This window comes from Mycteria americana, chromosome 3 (assembly GCF_035582795.1).
Source record: "Mycteria americana isolate JAX WOST 10 ecotype Jacksonville Zoo and Gardens chromosome 3, USCA_MyAme_1.0, whole genome shotgun sequence".
Classification (NCBI taxonomy): domain Eukaryota; kingdom Metazoa; phylum Chordata; class Aves; order Ciconiiformes; family Ciconiidae; genus Mycteria; species Mycteria americana.
The window spans coordinates 114,795,363-114,815,135 of record NC_134367.1 but is presented as its reverse complement, the minus strand read 5'-3'; the positions used below and the strand labels follow the sequence as shown (position 1 = coordinate 114,815,135).

Genomic DNA, 19,773 nt, shown 5'->3' with positions numbered 1-19,773 from the left:
CCATTAGGCAATTACATGCCTGCTGCAGTCACTTGCCTCACTACTGCATGAGAGAAACTAGGGCAAAAAGGCAGCAACTAGGGATTTTGTTTTGATTAAGAAAATGAGACTTCCCACAGCCAATTTTGAAATGCTGTAGAAGGGTGTGATTTGAGCTAACACCCTCACATGCCTCAGAGAGAAACTTTTTGTCTCCCTGCGGAGGCATTGAATACGGCATTACTGGCACACACTGAGAAAAACACATCTCTCTTCCTACCTTATCAATACAGAGAGAAAAGAGAATAAAAGAGAAGTCAGGCTCTTGTTGTGTTGCCCCTATGCTGATCACAGGGTGAGACACTGGTATTACAGGAGGTGAAAATAGAAGTTTTAGGACTTGTTAGGTCTCAGTGGAGAAAACCCCTGCAACAGAGAAACAAGAGCAAGTAGTCTCTCGATCTCAACTTGGACATTCAAGTTGAAGCTATGGCTTTGCTCCAGACAGCCAAACAGTCTTTGCTAGGTTAGGAGTCTGTGACCAATGCTGCAGAAAGTTTTGGGATCAGCAGCATTATGCACACCCTCCATTCCCACACACACTGGCAAACACAAATCTGTGCCACGCTTGGGCAGCTGGTTTCAGCCAAACCCAAAAAGAATTTTTAAAGTAAAAAATGCATCATTTAAGAAAGAATGAAGTTGATTTCCACAGTTTGCCCCATTTGGAGAACAAAATGTATCTTACTTTACTATGAGCTATCAATCAAGCATGAGAACCTAAAAGAAAACATTGCATTTGGGATCTAATGAAGCGTTTCACTCCATCAGAAAAAAATCTTTTATTTCAGAGGCACGGGATTCATTGCCGCTTGAAACCCAAAGACTTCTGATTTGTGTTCATTTGGAGACAGAAATGTTTCGTGTTTGAGCCAGTATGCAAAACAATCTGCTTTATGTCCAGCTCAAGTCAGGAGAAAGTAAGAGATGATGTTGGCCTGCCGAGTAAGACAAGCTCCATGTACATGGACAGAAGCTCCTGGCCCCGACCTTACACAGCATTTAAGCACATGGGTCTTCTTCAGTTTCTGACCAGCCCATTCAGAGGCAGGGAGGAAATGCTGATCTCCGTTAGGGCAGTGGGAATTTTGCCATTTGTATGCACAGAGTTAGGACTTTACGCAACAAATAAAGATGAGCGATCGCTCACTGTCCTGGCCGGAGGAGAGACTGATACAGCTGACCCCATGCAGACCAGCTTCCAAAGCAGCTGATCCCCTGCAGACCAGATCTTGGAGGCTCTACACTTAACCCCAAATATGCCCTCCTCCCCCCAGCCTTCCCCACATACGCAAAAGACATCTGACCTCTAGCTCCTGGAAATCCTCCTCTTCCTCCACATCATAGGAGAGGGTGTGAATCTTGATGTCATCCGCCGAGAGATCGATGAACTTGCTGTCCGGGTACTCCAGGCTGTCTTTGGTGGGAGAGCGGTCCTCAATGAAGGTAGTTTCACAGCACTCTGAGCCAATGCTTTCGCCCCACGAGCGCAGCACGTTCTCCGAGTAGAGGATGATGTTGGGCCGGTAGTGAGACTCCACTGTCTGCTGCAGCATGTTGGGGTCCAGGAGCTGCTGCACAGGGTCATTCCTGCCATTCTCCAGGCAGCTCAGAGAGGAAAGGCTGCCCGCTCGGTGGCTCTGGTACTGGGGGGTTGGGTACACAGAGACCAGACCATCTCGGCTCTCTGCCACTAAGTTCCTTGTATTTATTAAACCATTCCTTTTTCCGGCTTCAGCAATCTTATTGTGCATTAGCACGCTGTTCTGCTCAACCAAGCCATCCATACTGGGAGGCGTCTGAGGGAGTGGGACGGGTGGTCTTTATTTTGTTGTACCTTAGTGACAGGTCACACTGGGGCAGTGGCTTCCATTTTCCTGATGAAGAAAGGAAACGGATACCAAGGTGAGGACAAAGGCAGTGAATAACATATCAAGGCACCCAAATCAGCTTGTCTTTGGTATCACCTCATGAGGAAATACAGCCCCACATATGCGCACATCCTGCCCTAGCTCTCCAAATATATCCCCACTTGGAGAGGCAAAAAAACCCACCCCAAATCCGTGGGGTGAACAGGAGCAGATGACAATGTGTGGTGACAGAGGACTTCCTGAGATGTCTTGGTAATGGTGGGCCCCATCAGAGAAGGGCTATGATGCCTCCTCCATCGTCCCACAGGTACACCACTGTCATTCTGGAGACAATGTCCCTTTCCTCTAAACACTCTGATAAGAGAGATGGGGAAAAAACCCAAAGATAAAAGAACCATTTTCAGTTGCCAGAAATCTGCAATTGCGAAGGGCAGGCAGCTGGTGTGTTCAGCTGCCAGTCTCTGCAGCCAACCTTCACCCTTGGCAAGCACGCTACTACCCTTTGAAAACCCAGCCGAAGGAAAAGAAGCAGGCAGCGCTCTTCAAATCAACTGAAAAAACACCACCTGAAGGCAAGATCAGATCTGACCCAGAGGAATTGAAACTCCTCCGGACCGGGTCTCAAATCCCCTGTGTTGCCCTGGGTGCCCTACTTCTTCCGATGCCTCCGAGGCTGCCCCGGGGTGACAGACTGAAGGGCTGTGATGGGGCTTGTCAGCATGATCATCCCCATCCAGGTTCACCTGGAAACATGGCGGCAAGTCGCTTGAGCCCCAGGAGCTGGCTGTCTCCTTCTGCACAGGAACAACAGCCGTCCTCTGTCTCACCAGACCACCAGCCTGGCTCTGTTTTGTGTGGGTTGCACTAAGGTGTGAGAAATCAAAGGGACAGTTCAGAAGGCTAAAAGTACTTTTTTCCCAGCCCAAACACTTTCTCACCAGGACACCAGTTTTGCTCAGGTGCCGCCAAAGGAAAGTGCTTTTTGAAATACAGATGGATCCGCCACAGCAACCATGAGCTCAGGGTTTTGTTTCTGGGCCTGACCATAGAAATCACAGAAATGCTCCTGACTTCAAAGAGCTTCATATTAGATCCTCTAAGGGCAAATTCTTAAGGTAGGATTACCTGTCCCCAGTGTGCTGCCTGGAGGAAAACAACAATTACACATAGAAACACACATACATACGTATTATTTTTACTTGATGCTTTCTCTCTATTTCCCTTTTATATCAGAGGTCCTCTAACAGAGCAATGGCTAGCAAAAGCCTAATTTTATTTCCTCTGAATAACTCCAGACTACAAACATCTGCAGTCTCCCTTTTGGCTTGCAAGAGATATTTAAACCATTGCTAAGAGCTGGTCTTCTGTTCTTACACTACAAATGAAGCAAGAAACTTGTTTAACATACAAGAGAGCTTAACTAAGTATGCTGCAATGTTTGCATTCACAGCACTTGGTTTAACATGTAGAAAACGTGTTACTTTATTTTGTTGTCATTTTAACACATTTTATTGTGTTGTCAAATAGTTCAGTGCTTGTCCTAAGTGAACTGGCAGGAAAGCTACACAAGTGAAAATACACCACAGTGGGATCCCCTGGAATTTACACTATATGGCTCTCAGCCCCAAGCCTTGGGAACCTGCTGGCAAAATTAAACCAATTTGCAGATTAGCTTGGAAGCTTGGACTCACTTTCACCAAAGAATTAGTCCCAAAGCCCTCAATCCCTTTGCAGCAGATAAGACCGAGAGCAGGTGCCCTGCCTTTTCAAGGAAAACTCATTTCAATATGCAACCATGCCTGTGCTCAATGAACAGAGGACCATGCCCTCTTCCCGCTCCCGGTGGGGTAACATCAGCCTATGTCAGCACAGATGTATTGGTGTGAGGTGGAGCTGCTTTTGGAGGAAGCAAGCAATGTTCAGCAGGCAAGAGTGGGTTAGGAGGCCAACATGTTGACATTTGCCTTAGGACTGGTGCTTGCAAAACAACAATCTTTCATCTGCCACTCCCCACTGAGCACTGGCAACCTGCAAGATCTCCTGTGGGCTGCTAAGCTGTCCCAATTTTGCTGTTTAGGAGGCTTCAGAGGCTGGGTGGGACCCAGTCACAACCTCAGTTGGGGAGCACCCGCTGCTTTACCCAGGTTGGGTGGGACCACTTGTTTAGGAGATCATTCTGCTGTGCCTCCAACAGCTTGCCCACAAAGCTTCCCATTTTTCCTCCCACCACTCCCAAAGAAACAAAATGAAAAGTACATCACCACAGGCAGAAGCTGAGAAAAACTCAGCAATTGAAGAGTAAGTTGTCAGGAGACTTTGCTCAGTTCCCCCTGAGCTGGCTTGAAAAATGAGCAAGGCTCCCTGACGTGTGTCACCAACCATCAGCCCCACTGAAGCCAGAGAAACTTCACCCAAAACTGTAAACCATCTCACAAGCATTCTTAGTCCTGTCGTTTGTCCAAGCAAACTGAAATGGTCAGCAGAAATATGCCACAGATGTAGTAGAAACTGGAAGAAGATGCACAAATCAAACAGGTCCCCTCCCAGGAAAATGGATGAAGAGGTCAATAGTTGGTCACTGCATCAATGGCTGCAGCAAAGCTTGGGTCAGGCCTCGCACCTCCATGCAGTCACATCATTCCAACAAATGGGTATTGTCTGGCTTGAGCAGCACTCAGGAAAATGCCGTTTTAAGGCATCTTTATCATGTGCCTTCAAGCTGCGCTGTCAGATTCCCTTCACGTTGTCTCTGCACTCACCTATCATCCAGATAATGCTTGGCTCTGGAAACCCAGGTCTCACTCCAGGCAGTCCTCTGACAGCTGTACTGTCTTCATGGAAAATGCTCACTTTGAATGGGTGCAAATGAGGCTCTACAGGCACAGCGACACCAGAGGTAGGTGGTATACAGATCGGTACGTGTTCCTGATGCAGTTTTAGGTGGTCATCTTGAAAGGGATGGATTATGAGGAAGGGTCACTCCCATCTTTTTAAAGTTGACTCGCATGGGGACACTCCAAAATCATGGGACATTAAAACCATCCTTCAGTTCTTCTCACACTCCTCAGCAACAAGAGGAGAAAAGTAAGCAGAGGCCACAGGGGAAAATGCTTTAGTACCCCTTAGTGACCTGAGACCCGGGAGCACTTCAGAATGTCACTGGGATGTCGGTGTGTCAGGAGTCAGGACTGCCCCACACCATCCCTTGCTCCTCAGTGTTCATCAGCTTATGTGATGCAGGAGCCAAGTCCATTTGGCTGATTAAAAGGAGGCCTGAGACTCAACATCATTTCAAAAGGTGATTTGGTTCCAAAGCATGTGGAGTGCTGACAGATAAGATTCTGCAAAAGACCTAAACCAGGACTGCTCATAATGGCTTTGGCTATGGCTGATATCTCTACCATCCCAAGGAACTGCGAACAACTACATTACAGGCTCAAGCATCCTCCCTAATCACCCACACCAGCAAAGTGTTAGCACACCCCATAGCCTGGCTTCAGCCTGTGCCCTCTCCCAGACAATACCTATGCTGCAGTAAATAAGTGCCATGCATGCTCCTGAGAAGCCCAAAGGGGAAAACCACCTTGTTTTGGCAGGTAAGAGAGTTTAGCAGCATGGACACAGTCAGTGTTGGACCATTCAGCCTATGGGTGACAGGATGGATCCTGGCATGCCTCACTCACTAGACAGGAGGGAGTCCGTGGTGTTGCTCAGTCCTGCCATGGATCTAAGCATCTATCTGGCCAGTGCTTACCTGCTGTGCATTTAAACCAGTCTTGTAAACCAATCTTGCAGATTCTGAGTGACACTTTCCCCTTGGGATAGGGGAGGAGGGGAAGAAAACATCCGAAATGAGGCAAGGACAAGACAGGGAGCATCCTTCCCACACAGAGCTCCTCCAGTAATAGGGCTAATGCATTGCTCAGGACATCCTTTCCGGAGTCCCATATAGCAGTGCAGCTTGCATGCCTCAGGGAAGGTCAGCAGAGAGAGATGCGGATGGCAGCATGCAATCAAGGAAAATTGTTTAACCCTAGAGTCATTTCAATCTGTAGCTGGCTGGCTACCTTACCAGAGCCTGACCCAATATTCTTGGCCCTGCAAGTGTATCACTTAATGGTAAGGAGCTGGCGAGACTCTTATGCCTTTTCATTATAATATCTTAACAGAAATTATTATTATTATTATTATTATTATTATTAATAATAATAATAATATAATGTGGCATTGATTTTTCTTTTCCGGGTGAAATTCCTGAGTGGCTGGCCATTAGGTTTAAATCAATAGCACCTTGATTGCCAGTGCATTTTGATGCATAGCTGAAACAAGGTCAATTGCTGTCTAGGGAAACTGAGAAACAGTTGAGGTACTCAGAGATTCTTCATCAATAAAAAGGCAGGATTAAGAGTGTTGTCAGCCACAAATGAAACTTCACATCCTCACGGATAAAAAAGAACCTCCCCTGGGCTTTTCTCTTCCCAACCACTGTCTGAAGAGAGTTAAATCAAATTTCCAAGGCCTTTGTAACCTGCTGCTACCTTGGTGTTGGTGGGCGAATTAGACTCAAAGGCTGGACTTCATTTCACCTACTACAGACACCCGAGGATGTTTCTTGGGAGAAATTAATTGCAGTTATGCAAGGTGCACAGGACCAGTGGGCTCAGTCTCCCTCTGGAGTAACAATACCCCTATAAAATGCAGGGGAGACCCTCTCAGCTTAATACTAACCTTCAGATGAGTGAAGCAGGTGAAATGAGTCCCCCAAGTTCAGACGGAGGAGCAACCGACAGTGGCACGTGGCCATGAGCGACGCTTAGGCGCAAAAGGCAGCAAGTGCTTATGCAATGGCTCAGAGCCTGTATCCTGCCTGCAGGGACTCCTTGGAGGCGGATTCAGTGACCATCCTTTCATTAAGGGCTTTCACGGACCTGACCCACGCCAGGCTCACATGTTTGAGACTCACAGGCAGGTCCTAAAATTAAGATTGCCCAAGTTTCCAGGTCAAACTGCAGCCCAGAGGATCCCGGATGGCAGCACGACTGGGCAGATACCTCTGATAGACCACCTGAGGCAACTGGAGGATGCCTTCTCTGCAGGGAGCCAACACTCAAAGCGAAAAAGAGCCACTCTCATTACCTAGGACCGCAGTGAGGTTTCAGAATGATGCTGACAGGAAAATGAAACTCATCAGAGCCCCTTAAATAAGAGAGCTGTTCAGTCTGCTCCAAGATGCAGAGTTAATTTAACTGGTTTGATTCAGGTTTCATTTGTCTTCGCACAGTTTCTCACCACAAATCACTCACTGGTACTCAGGCTGAGCAGAAATAATTCTGCATTGTCAGACTTGAGGCTGGAACCAGAAGGGAAAACCAAGTTCAAGCTATTGACAAATAGTACATCAAACTTCAATCTAATTTTTACCTTGGGGATTAGACATTTTTACCCAGGTCTCTAGTATTAAAAGTGAAGCCATTAGTTATTATAATCTTTATTCTTTCCAACTTCTTGCATTTCTTTTTTTCTCTCTCTTTCTTATTTTAATAAGAAGCTGCAACCAGTGCCAAGATATTTAGTCTGCAATGCTGTGCTTTATTAAGCTATCACTTGTGTTACAGGAGGGCCCGGCTACGGTAGCTGCAATGAGAGCTACGCTCTGCTGGGTGTTCTGCAGACTCCTGCTATAATGACAGTGGCTGACAAACTAATTAAGCAAAGGGTGTGAGGCAGAGAAATGCAAGCTGTAGAGAGGGCACGGAGAGAACAGCTAAACAGCTGTGCCCGGGGCTCTGGCAGACAAGGAGCAGAAGCCAGCTCTGCTACTGCCCACCGTCCCAAATCGCCTTCACTCTTCTGTGACCCGGCAGGTCACAGTTGACCTCCTGCCTCCATGGGTCTCTCCCCTTTGCACAGCTGTAGCACAGCCTCGGGATGTTTCAGCCTCTTGGAGACCCCTGCCAGGTACCAAAAGACCTGTGTGAACAAGCAATTCAGTTACCTCTGAAATACCAGGCTATGGCTGAAAAGCCCCAGCCCTTTCTTCACAACAGATCAGAAAGACATTCATCCAGGCAGACCAGACATCACCAGCCCAAAGGCCTGGTTTATTGGCAGGAAAACTTGGAGAGGAAGGCAAGCCATGGTGAGGCTGAAGGCAGTCCCCATCCGCTATCAAGGCTCATGGCTGTACCCACTGCCATTCCCTGCAGATCTTGCAGAGCATCAGCCAGGAGAAAAAGGGCTCAAAGACCTCATGTGCCTCTGCGTGGGGGTCTTGGATATAAGGGGAAATCTCTTCCCCATGAAGACAGTCAAGCATTGGAAAAGGTTGCCCAGGGAGGTTGTGCAGTCTCCATCCTTGGAGGTTTTTAAGACCCAACTGGATGAAGCTCTGAGCAACCTGGTGTGACCCCATAGTTGACCCTGTTTTGACCGTGAGATCGGACTAGAGACCTCCTGAGGTTCCTTCAACTTGAGTTACCCTATGATCCAAATCTCTCTGCTCCTAACAGATTCCCACCTGTCTCCCGTGCTCCCAAGAAGACATTCACTGCTCCCAGATCCTTCTGCCAGCCCCTCAGTGACTCTAAATCTAATGCCAGCATGGCAAGAAGGAACAACAACCACCCTTTGCAGGGCTGTGCCACCAGCAGAAACTGATGCAGCCTCACAACTACCAGATTCAACAAAGTGCTGCTGGGTTTGATGCTGGTTCCCCCACTGCCAGCACACAGAAAGCAGAGAGAAGTAAGCTCTCCCTGAAGAGCAAGCAAGCCAAATGGCAATACCCTGATAAAAACCACACTGTGAGAGGTTTGGAGGCTGCAGGTTTCCTGGCGCAAACTTTCAGGTATGAGGGAGTTTTTAATGCATAATGCAATAGGCTTCAACATGGTTTAAGGTATTTCAAACATTTAGAAATTGCAAAAACACATATGGACCTTTTGCTTGAGAGAAATCACAGGCAATGTATGGACCTGGAGAGCTGATTACAAAATGAAATATTTAAGGAAAGGAAGGAAAAAACCTTTCCCACTTGTATTTTTCTTCTTTGATTTAGCTGGGCTCATTAAAATAGGTTTTGTTTTAAGGGAACGCTGCTATTCAGCGGCTGAAATTCCTTTTGACCTATTAAATAAACTACAGGGAGTTTCATAAGGCAATGCAACTAACTCACCCTGGGAGAATTAGGAATGCATGCATTAGTGATAGCTAAATGTTTAATTGCTAACAGTGGAAGTAAAAAGACCTCCATGCTATTTTAGTATTACCAAGATGCAGCAAATCCACTGAGAGACATGGGCCTGTCCTGCCCTGAAAAGGAGGGACTCAGAGTACAGTGAAATGCCCAAGGTCACACCAGACACAGTAGCAGAGCTGGAAATAACATCCAGGTCTCTTGATTGCCTGTCCAGAGGTACATTTAAATGTGGAAACAATTACCATATGCATATTATATCTGCCTGAATAATTGATTGTTTGATTCAGTAGCTGAACCAAAGAATGGCAGGGAGAAAGGAGGAATTACCTTGTATTAACTTAAAACATAAAATGTTATCCCTGCAACAAAATATTTCCTTTTGAGCAGATGGAAGCATCTTGCCTGAGTCAAAATGAAATGTAATGTTTCATTTATTTCTTTTTAATTGAACAAACTGGCTTTTAGTTCAATTTGCCTCGAGTTGCCTCTAATAAAAAAATTACACATTCAGGCTTTTCCAGCAATCCTCCTTCCCGACTAATTTTGACAGCCTCGACTCTTTGCTAAGTTCAGTCCAAATTCACAACTTTTTTCATTTGACAGCAAAACTGCACTTTCCAGCTAATAAATAACTGACCTGAATAACAGCACTTGTCTGTAATGTAAATAACCCTGCCTGTTGTGGAAGGCACCAGTATAAGAACACCTTGCCATCTGTACAACTTAGGGCGATTCCTTTGCAAAGTGAAAGCAGTCAAAAATCAGGCTCTGTGCCTTTTTAAGCGAGAAATTCATTTCACCAATGCAATCTTGTTCTCACCAGCAAGGAGGGGCTGCTGGGGAATGTGAAGCTCAAGGGCAGCCTTGGCTGCAGCCACCATGAAATGGTGGAGTTCAAGACCCTTAGGGCAGCAAGGAGGGAGCACAGCAAGCTCACTACCCGGGACTTCAGGAGAGCAGACTTTGGCCTCTTCATGCATCTGCTTGGTAGAGTACCATGGGATAAAGCTCTGGGGGGAAGAGGGGCCCATAAAGCTGGTTGATATTCAAGGATCACCTCCTCCCAGCTCAGGAGCCATGCATCCCAACAAAGAGGAAGTCAGGCAAAAATGCCAGGAGGCCTGCATGGATGAACAAGGAGCTCCTGCACAAACTCAAACACAAAAAGGAAGCCTACAGAGGGTGGAAGCAAGGACAGGTAGCCTGGGAGGAATACAGAGAAATTTTCCAAGCAGCCAGGGATCAGGTTAGGAGAACGAAAGCCCTGGTAGAATTAAATCTGGCTAGGGATGTCAAGGGAAACAAGAAAAGCTTCTATGCGTACGTCAGTGATAAAAGGAAGACTAGGGAAAATGTGGGCCCTTTCTGAAGGGAAATGGGAGACCTGGTTACCCAGGATATGAGAAGGCTGAGGTACTCAACAACTTTTTTGCTTCGGTCTTCACTGGCAAGTACTCTAGCCACACCGCCTAAGTCACAGAAGGCAAAGGCAGGGACTGGGAGAATGAAGGACCACCCACTGTAGGAGAAAATCAGGTTCGAGACTATCTAAGGAACCTGAAGGTGCAGAAGTCCATGGAACCTGGTAAGATGCATCTGCAGGTCCTGAGGGAACTGGCAGATGAAGTTGCTAAGCCACTATCCACCATATTTGAGAAGTTGCATGGCAGTCCAGTGAAGTTCCCACTGACTGGAAAAGGGGAAACATAACCCCTATTTTTAAAAAGGGAAAAAAGGAAGAGCCGGGGAACTACAGGCCAGTCAGTCTCACCTCTGTGCCCAGTAAGATCATGGAGCAGATCCTCCTGGAAACTATGCTAAGGCACATGGAAAATAAGGAGGTGATTGGTGACAGCCAACATGGCTTCACTAAGGGAAAATCGTGCCTGACAAATTTGGTGGCCTTCTACGATGGGGTTACAGCGTTGGTGGATAAGGGAAGAGCAACTGACGTCATCTACCTGGACTTGTGCAAAGCATTTGACGTTGTCCCGCACGACATCTTTGTCTTTAAATTGGAGAGACATGGATTTGACAGATGGACCACTCGGTGGATAAGGAATTGGCTGCATGGTTGCACTCAAAGAGTTGTGGTCAATGGCTCGATGTCCAAGTGGAGACCAGTGACGAGTGGCATTCCTTAGGGGTCGGTATTGGGACCGGTGCTGTTTAACATCTTTGTTGGGGACATGGACAGTGGGATTGAGTGCGCCCTCAGCAAGTTTGCCAATGACACCAAGCTGTGTGGTGTGGTCAACATGCTGGAGGAAAGGGACACCATCCAGAGGGACCTTGACAGGCTTGAGAGGTGGGCCCGTGCAAACCTCATGAAGTTCAACAAGGCCAACTGCAAGGTCCTGCACATGGGTCAGGACAATCCCAAGCAGAAATACAGGCTTGGCGGAGAATGGATTGAGAGCAGGCCTGAGGAGAAGGACTTGGGGGTGTTGGTTAATGAGAAGCTCACCATGACCCAGCAATGTGTGCTTGTAGCCCAGAAAGCCAACCATATCGTGGGCTGCATCAAAAGAAGCGTGACCAGCAGGTCAAGGGAGGTGATTCTCCCCCGCTGCTCTGCCCTGGTGAGACCCCACCTGGAGCGCTGCGTTCAGCTCTGGGGCCCCCAACATAAGAAGGACATAGACTTGTTGGAGCAAGTCCAGAGGAGGGCCATGAAGATGATCAGAGGGCTGGAGAATCTCTCCTATGAAGACAGGCTGAGAGAGCTGGGGTTGTTCAGCCTGCAGAGGAGAAGGTTCTGGGGAGACCTTATAGCAGCCTTCCAGTACCTGAAGGGGGCCTACAAGAAAGCAGGAGAGGGACTTTTTACAAGGGCATGTAGTGATAGGACAAGGGGTAATGGCTTTAAACTAAAAAGGGCAGATTTAGATTAGATAGAAGGAAGAAATTCTTCACTATGAGGGTGGTGAGGCGCTGGTACACATTGCCCAGAGAAGCTGTGGATGCCCCATCCCTGGAAGTGTTCCAGGCCAGGTTGGATGGGGCTTTGAGCAACCTGGTCTAGTGGAAGGTGTCCCTGCCCATGGCGGGGAGGTGGAACTAGATGATCTTTAAGGTCCCTTCCAACCCAAACCATTCTATGATTCTGTGACTCTATGAATTAGGGAAAGCTCGGTGTCAGAAAGCTATTATCAGCTACCTAACTGCATCTGGACAGGTGACCGCTATGAATGAGCCTTGACCAGGTGGCTGGTGAGCTCAGTGCGAACCTATAAAACACATGGATCCTGTCCTAACTCTGCATCTCCACGTGAGCAAAGCCTTTTGTGCACATGCCCAACACATGCTTCTCTCATGCCTTTTCCTTCTCTCCTGGCTGCAAATATGTACCCTCCACTCTAAGCCTGGTCATCCAGTAGCACACACAGCAAAGGATGCCTTTGCACCAGCTTGTATCACCAGGTCCTTTGCAGCACTGCTGTTCAGAGGGTCCCCGATACCGCAGAACAGGACCATTTGACAACCCCAAATATATCCAGCCTCATCATACCCCTCTGAGCCTCCCACCCCCGTTTCAAACTGGGGAGATTGAGTCATGAGGAGTGATTCTTGCTTCAAAAGACATCTCTCTCCCAACAGAAGGCTAAGCTGACATTTCTTCTCCCTCCATCCATCCCAAAAAGCTGTTCTGTAAAACCCTCTGATTATGTCCAGCACAATAAAACAAACCTTCATGACATAATAAATGGAGAGACACATAATGAAATAGCTCAGGTCACTACCTTCAGCAGTGTGGTCAGGCTGAAGGATCCGTTTGCCAACTCGAAGAGCAGAAAATTGTGCTGCCTTTCACTTTCAAAGCAAGTGAATACAGCTGTTCTCTGGGGTGTATAATTGCATCCTTAATTGTTCAGTGTGCCCTCACTGAGAAAAACTTCTTCCAAAGTTAGTCCCATGACTCTCCTGCATGGAGTGGAGAGCACTCCTAGCCTCTGCACAAGAGCTGCTCCAGCTTCTGGGGAAAACTTGATTCAGACCCAGACTTATCATGACAAGTTTGGGGCCAGAACTGTTGCTCTTGTGGATTTAACCATGACCCATGTTTTGCAGAGTGAAAACTTATGCACAGCTGAACTGCTTGTTTCGCTGCGTGTTTACTTGATAGACAAGCTGCATTCTCAGGTGAAAAGATGCGATGCCTCAGTCTTCTTGGTCCCTATGCCACAGAGTCTGGATAGTTTCTGAGGGTCAATCTAGATTTAAAGGTCTGGGAAGGACTAAGTTACCACCAAAACCCCCTGCCTAATTTTAGTTGATACCTTATGTTGCAACAGAATTAAAATTCTCCAACTTAGAAGAAGCTACCTAATGCTCTGCCCCGTAGAAACTTGCAGCAAGGCAAAATCCCTGCCACACACAACAGGGCATCTAAATGAACCCCAAGAGGCTCACCCAGGAATATCAACATCACAGCATCACCTGGTCCTCTTGGTCTGTCTGCAGGCTGACTCCAGTGCCTCCCTTTGACCTAAAATCCCTGTTTAACTGTGTTTCTAACCAGGCTGGCCCACAGACAGAAAGACCCAGATGTGGCTCCAGGACTGGCCCTACTAACTCACTGAAGTCTCATTCCTGATGGGCAGCCAAGCCCCTGTAGAGCCCAGTTCTTGCATACACCCTTCTCATTTGGCTCTACTCACGTTTCCACATTGCATGCAGAAAGCAAAGCAGGATAAGACACCTGCCTTACACTTGTTCTGTATGTAACACACCAACACTACACTCTAGGCTGGGATTTGAGATATTCCTGAAGCAGCAATGATAAATAAAGAGAGGACAGAACAGGAAGACTGCCTGGTGGTGCAGACTTGGTGCAAAATGAAGGTTTCCATACCTCCTGCCCCAAGCAAAGCGCCCCAACGTTGTAAGTCACTTTGCTAGAAAAACGATTCTGTGATACTGTAAAATTGCTAGTGCCAGTTCATCAGGGCGAGGATGATTAGATTAAGCAGCCACTGCTGGTGCAATAAAATCAGCCTTCCTTCATCAGGCTCTAGAAGAATTACAGAGCCAGGAATACACTATGGGACAAAAGCTTACAGAATAAGTGATTTAGGCATAGCTAGAGTGGCAGCTGGAAGCATATAGGGCAGGTAGGGAAACGCTGAAAAGCAGCATTAGTGGGCGTAGATTGACCTTTACAGACCTTTCTTAACACTATACTCATGCCTCCCTGCAGAAATCAGAGTTGAAATGAATAATGGGGCCCATTAGATTCAGGGCATTGCCAAAGCCTGAAGAAAAATTGTGTAACCTCTTCCCTCTGGGAAGAGAAGGGACATAGGACCTAGGAGATCTCTATATGGGAGGCACAGGCATTTAGCCGGCAGCCTATCATTGCCTCCACGATCTTGCAAGCCACATGCAGTGGGGAGAAGGGAGATCGTTTTGTTGCAGAAAGCATAAGAATAGGAACTGGAAGGTGGGTGGGTGGCGTGGGGACACCACGCACTGGGAGAGGACTGGATCAGCCATTGCATGTAGCAGGCAGCTGCTGTGGGAGATGTCCTGAAGAAGCATGCTGAGCACGGCTGTCCTGCAGGACCTGACACCAGGCTGGATGTCTTGTGGGACCTAGGATGGGCAGGTCCCCCCTCAAGGAGCTGAACTCTTTGATTATGCCATGATTGTCTTCCGAGCAAATTATCCATTTGCAAGCACCATTTCAGAGTTCTTCGTCCTCCCTGGGGATTTTTAAGGGGTCTGAGCACTCAATCAAAGCACATAAACCCCATTAAACCTCTGCTCGAATCCTGCCAACTTGATGTGAACAGTCAGTTCATTCTTCTCGTGCCTTAGTGAACTGAAGTCTCAGAGCTTAAGGACAGAAATACTTCACAGCATGGATTTGGATGGATGGTTAATGAGGGAACTTCACACATTCAGGTTTCATATAGATACATATACACAGATACACATCTACAGGGATGCCATATATAAAACTGGGAGTGCTAAAGGCATGCACGGACTCACACCTCTCATGTACTGCACCACTATTTTAAAATGCAGTCTTTGCTGGTGCAATGAAAATAACCAGAGTTTGTCACTCTTCTGATATTATGACACCAAATTCAAAGCACAAAATCTTTTGATTCTTAGGTGCTACAAGTTGGACCAGGTCCACCTGAATCCTCAGGGTCACAGACATTTACATCTGAAGAGAAGCTTTTTGCTGTGATCTCATTGCTCAAAGTAGTTTCCAACTTTTACTAGAGAAAGAGTATTTAGAAACATTTGATTTGATAGCCAAAGGATGTGTATTCAGACGTGAGCAGATACATACTCACACACTTACACACAGACACTATTCACATTTGTCAAAGCAAAGTCACTGAACACACCGAGTATTTTCCTCCCGTTTAAACCTCTGCAATTCTTTTCCATTTCTTCCCAATGGCACTGTACAAACAATAACCTGTAAAAAGTCGAGTCTTCAAAGTGAAGAAAACAAGATTTGGAAGTCCCAATATGTAATCTTATTAACCACATAGGCAGTATTAAAAACTCTCCTGGACAGAAGCATTTATAGCTGTCTGCAGATATGAATTTACAGCAGAGAGAAAGACAGAAAACCACATCCAACTATGTTGCACCTTTTCTCTAATACTATCCTCAGAAGTGAAAGCATTTTAAATCCAGAAAGCAGCCTTCATCAAGTTAAATGTGTTGTGGTGGTGCCTATATACACTAGTACTGCATTACATCTGCATTTGTATAACGAAGAGCCTTCCTGTGCGTGTGAGATTTATTCCAGAGCGTATGGCACCAGTGGTGTGAGATGTCTGCTTGCCCACTTAATAAAAGGAAATTTCATTTAATTCCTACAAATGCATTTATCCTACGTACACCCCGGCATGACCTGTAGTTACCAAACTGCCAATAAAATGTCACCTTGGCCAGTAAAATCAGAAGTGGCTTATTCTTTGGAGCGAGATAATTTGAAACTAATATGGAGAGCATCTAAATGCAGCTACTTTGAAGATGATAGCTCATTAACTATAATTAAGAGCAAGTCATTTAAATACATGAATGTAGAAAAGTGCATACTCTGCTCTGACTGCATTTTATAATACACAATAATTCCCCTGAAAGTACCAGTTAACTCATCTTCTCGGGTTTAAGAATATCAAAGCATCTTTTAATTGTTGTTAATGCCCTGTTTACGAGGGATTAATGTATCATTATTTGTGATTTGAATATTTAATCTCCCTGGAAAGTTTAGATCTTTTTTTTTGGCATCTTTCTCTCTCATTACACACTGAGGCTGCAGCCTCCCCTCCAGTTTTTTTGAAGACACAGTTCAACAGATTGCTTTCCAGAGCAACTCCTGCCACTAGGTACCTCCATGTTCTTATGGGGGCACAAAACCCACCACCTCCGCCAGACCCGCATAGACCCTTGCACCTCTCCTCCTGCAGCGCACTCTGGACCAGCGAGCGCTACCAGTCCTGTTCCAGGAAGGCTTGCACTCCTGCAGTGCCAATTCCAGAAAGGTCTCAATGCGTTTGCCAGCCTCTTCCTACTGAAGGGTTCTCCTTGATCCCTTGCGGGATGCTTTAGTGATACCCGACCCAGAAGGATGGGGCAGGCATGGGGGACTTACCCAAGGTCACCCCTCTCTGCCACTGAAGAGCAGGGACCACTCCTGTCCCCTCGCCTTAACCATCCCTCTCTCCAACTTAGCTGTCACTGCCCGCAAACTAAAGGATGGGAAGGAAGAGAAATTCAATCCAGCGCCTCTTGAGCAGGGTGGTGAGGGGAGAGGGCAGCTGTGGCTGCAAGGAGCCCAGCCTCCCTGCCGCCTGCCCCCCGGCTCAGGCCCTGCCCCGGAGCCTGCACGGGGCCGTGCACCCCCGCACAGCCCCTCTCCCCTTCCCGGGGCAGAGGCTGCCCTGGACTGGCAGGGTGGCCGGGTGCTGGGAGGGAAAGATGCTCTGCCACAGTGAGCTGGAGGGGATTCCTCCTGGGGAAGGGAAAAGGAGGACCCCACGCACAGTTTCCCTTCCAGTGCTCCCAATCCAAACCTTGCCACGGCACTGGAAAAGCCTGATCCCTCCCCTGACCCCCGCCGGGCGCGCCGTGCAAGACCGGGCGTGCTAATTTCGGCTCTCGGCAGGGCACCGGGGAAGCACCGCTGCGGGCGTCGCCCCGCTGCCTGGCGGGGGCAGGATCCCAGCCGCCCCGGCCCGGGGGCGGCCCCAACTCCCTGCGCTCCCCGGGGCTCCCCCCGGAGACTTTCCGCCGCGGCGGCTGCGGGAGCCGCGGTACCCCCCCTCCCCGCTCCGTGCCCGGCGGCCCCGCTCCGGAGGACAGGGGGGTGGGGAATTTGGTGCATCGCTCCCCGGAGGGGATGGGACGGAGGGCAGGGGAGGGGGGTCACTCACCTCCCTGCAAGGTGACCCGCAGCGCGATGCTCCCGCCGGGGGCTGCAGGAGGGGCGGCGGTGCTGCCGGGCCGGCGGCGGTTCAGCGCCCGGGCGCGGCGCCCGGCAGCATGCCGGCGGCGGGGGCGGCGGGGGAGCGGGGCCGGGGGCCGGGCAGGGCGAGCGGCCGGCGGGGCTGCGCCGCCTGCACCGCCTGGCTGCACTGTGCGCCCAACTCGCGGGGAGGAGGAGGAGGAGGAGGAGGAGGGGGAGAGGGAGGGAGGCAGGCGGAGGGAGGCAGGAGAACCAGCCCTGCGTGGCAGCGCGGCCAACTTTCCTCCTGCAGCAGGAGCAGCCTCACGTCCCCTGGTGTGTAACCCCCCCCCGGGGGGGGACGGCAATATCCGCCCTCTCAGCCCCCCCAGCTCCTCCTCCTCCCTGGGCCTTCCTCCCAGCCAGGGGGTCTCCGCTGCTCCCCACCCACCGGAGCTCAGCACCCCTCCAGGGGACACCGGCTCCTCTCGCCGTCCCCTCCCGGGCACCCGGCTGCCCCCCACACCTTGCCCTGCCGCAGAGGCACCCGGTGCCGGTCCCCCAGCCACACAGGCACCTGCAAGCGCGGAGCTTGACACACCGACTCCCCAAGGCGATGGGGAAGCTCCAGCAGGTCTGAGGAACTTTATTTTATTTGTGTGTTTTATTTTTGAGCATAGTGAACGAGCACGCCGGGCTGCATGCTGCAGCATTGAGGGGGTGTTCCCTGCTTTCCTAGTAACTGTACATAATACAGGTAAGCAGGGTTCATTCATTCCTTTTCCCATCCCCAGCAGGCCTGCTAGCCAAGTCATTTGCCTAAAAGCTTCTCTGTCACCACTGCTTTCTAGATGCTTCAACGTCTATGGCTCAAAATGCTGTTGGAGGATCACATGCCCAGTTTAGATCACTGCTTTCCTTTGCCACTGCAGGGAGAGAGACACGAGGCCTTGTAGCCCCGGTGCATTTTTGTTGCCTCCACCTCTCTCCCTGGGTTAAGGCTGTTTTCTCTCCCTGCTTGCTTATTGCTTGTTGTTATTCATACTCCCAAAATAACCCATGCCAAATCTTTGCTGAAGGAGAATGTTCAAGATTTAAAACACACATTAACTAACTTGAGCCTGTCTTGGGGATTTTCAGCAGAAAATCCCTCCAGCCCCATTTTCCCCTCGTTCACAACATTTTAGTTCTCTTCCAAACTCTAACTTTGTTTTCAGTATGTCCTAGCAGTACTCACAAAAGATTTTTCTCTCCATCTAAATATCTGGTCCCTTGTTTATTCTTGACTTGCTCCGGACTTCAGGGAGGTTTTGTGTCTTACAGAATACAGTTTCTTCCTTAATGTAATAGACACTGGGAGAGAATAAATATATAATCAGCAGAAAAAATAGCCCCAAATCATGATCACCCTGATTCTCCAAAGTGCTTTTCACCTTTCCTTTCTTGGGAATAGAAGCCTGTAAACCACATTCATTATGCCTTTACGGAGTAAGACTTTTAGGAAAAAGACTGTCTTTCTGTTCTGCTTGTACAGGAACAAAACTGTAGGGGGGCTGGCTTGCAACCAAATGACTTCTAGCTGCTACAGTGCAAATTCTTATCATCAGGTGTTACTGCTACTGGTTGGAGATATCAGCTGGCTTGGATGGATGGTGAATTCCTGGCAAAATACAGTTTCTTAGTGACCACAAGTATTTGTGAAGTAGGAGGAAATGTGGCAAGATTTCCAAAAGGATTTGTTAGATTTTTCCTTGGAATAAAAAAGTGGCATTTATACAGAATGGAGCAAGGAAAGGATTTTTGGGTCATCACGTCAAATTTTCTGGCTTCCCGGTAGCCACATCCTGTGAGCCTGTTTGTTTCCTTCTGACACTTCCAAAATGAAGTGTTTTCCATGCTATTATCAAGGTGAGACTCAGTGACATCAGGGAAGTAATAATTTTCTCTAACACTGTTCCTCCACCTTTCCTATTCTTCCTGCACCAAACTAAGCACATTCTTCATTCAGTCCAGGAAGACCATGGGCCTTTGTGTCCATGAGGAAATCAGGCCTCATTTGGTTTAGTAGAGTTTTGCAGCAGAACCAAGAAAATCTAAGGGAGCAATCACAATCCAACAACCGCAGTGGTTGTAACTATTGCTACAAAGCAGGACATGCTTCACCCTTTTTTCTTGTCACCCTCTTCTCTTGCCGAAAACCACCCAGGAAGGAGCTTACTAGTGTTAATCATGCCACTTCCCTATTTGCA

General features: G+C 48.3%; 1 protein-coding gene across 1 annotated transcript in view; it reads right to left on the bottom strand.

Annotated features, from left to right (window-relative positions):
• Positions 1–17,636, bottom strand: part of SYNDIG1 (synapse differentiation inducing 1) — an 83,097-nt gene extending 65,461 nt beyond the window's left edge. The window contains exons 1-2 of the mRNA XM_075497466.1: positions 17,514–17,636; positions 1,347–1,916 (exon numbers count right to left, since the gene is read on the bottom strand). Of these exons, the coding sequence (XP_075353581.1) occupies positions 1,347–1,826 (480 nt within the window). The 5' untranslated portion in view covers positions 1,827–1,916; positions 17,514–17,636. The remainder of the gene's footprint in view (positions 1–1,346; positions 1,917–17,513) is intronic.
• Between the last annotated feature and the right edge of the window lie 2,137 nt (positions 17,637–19,773).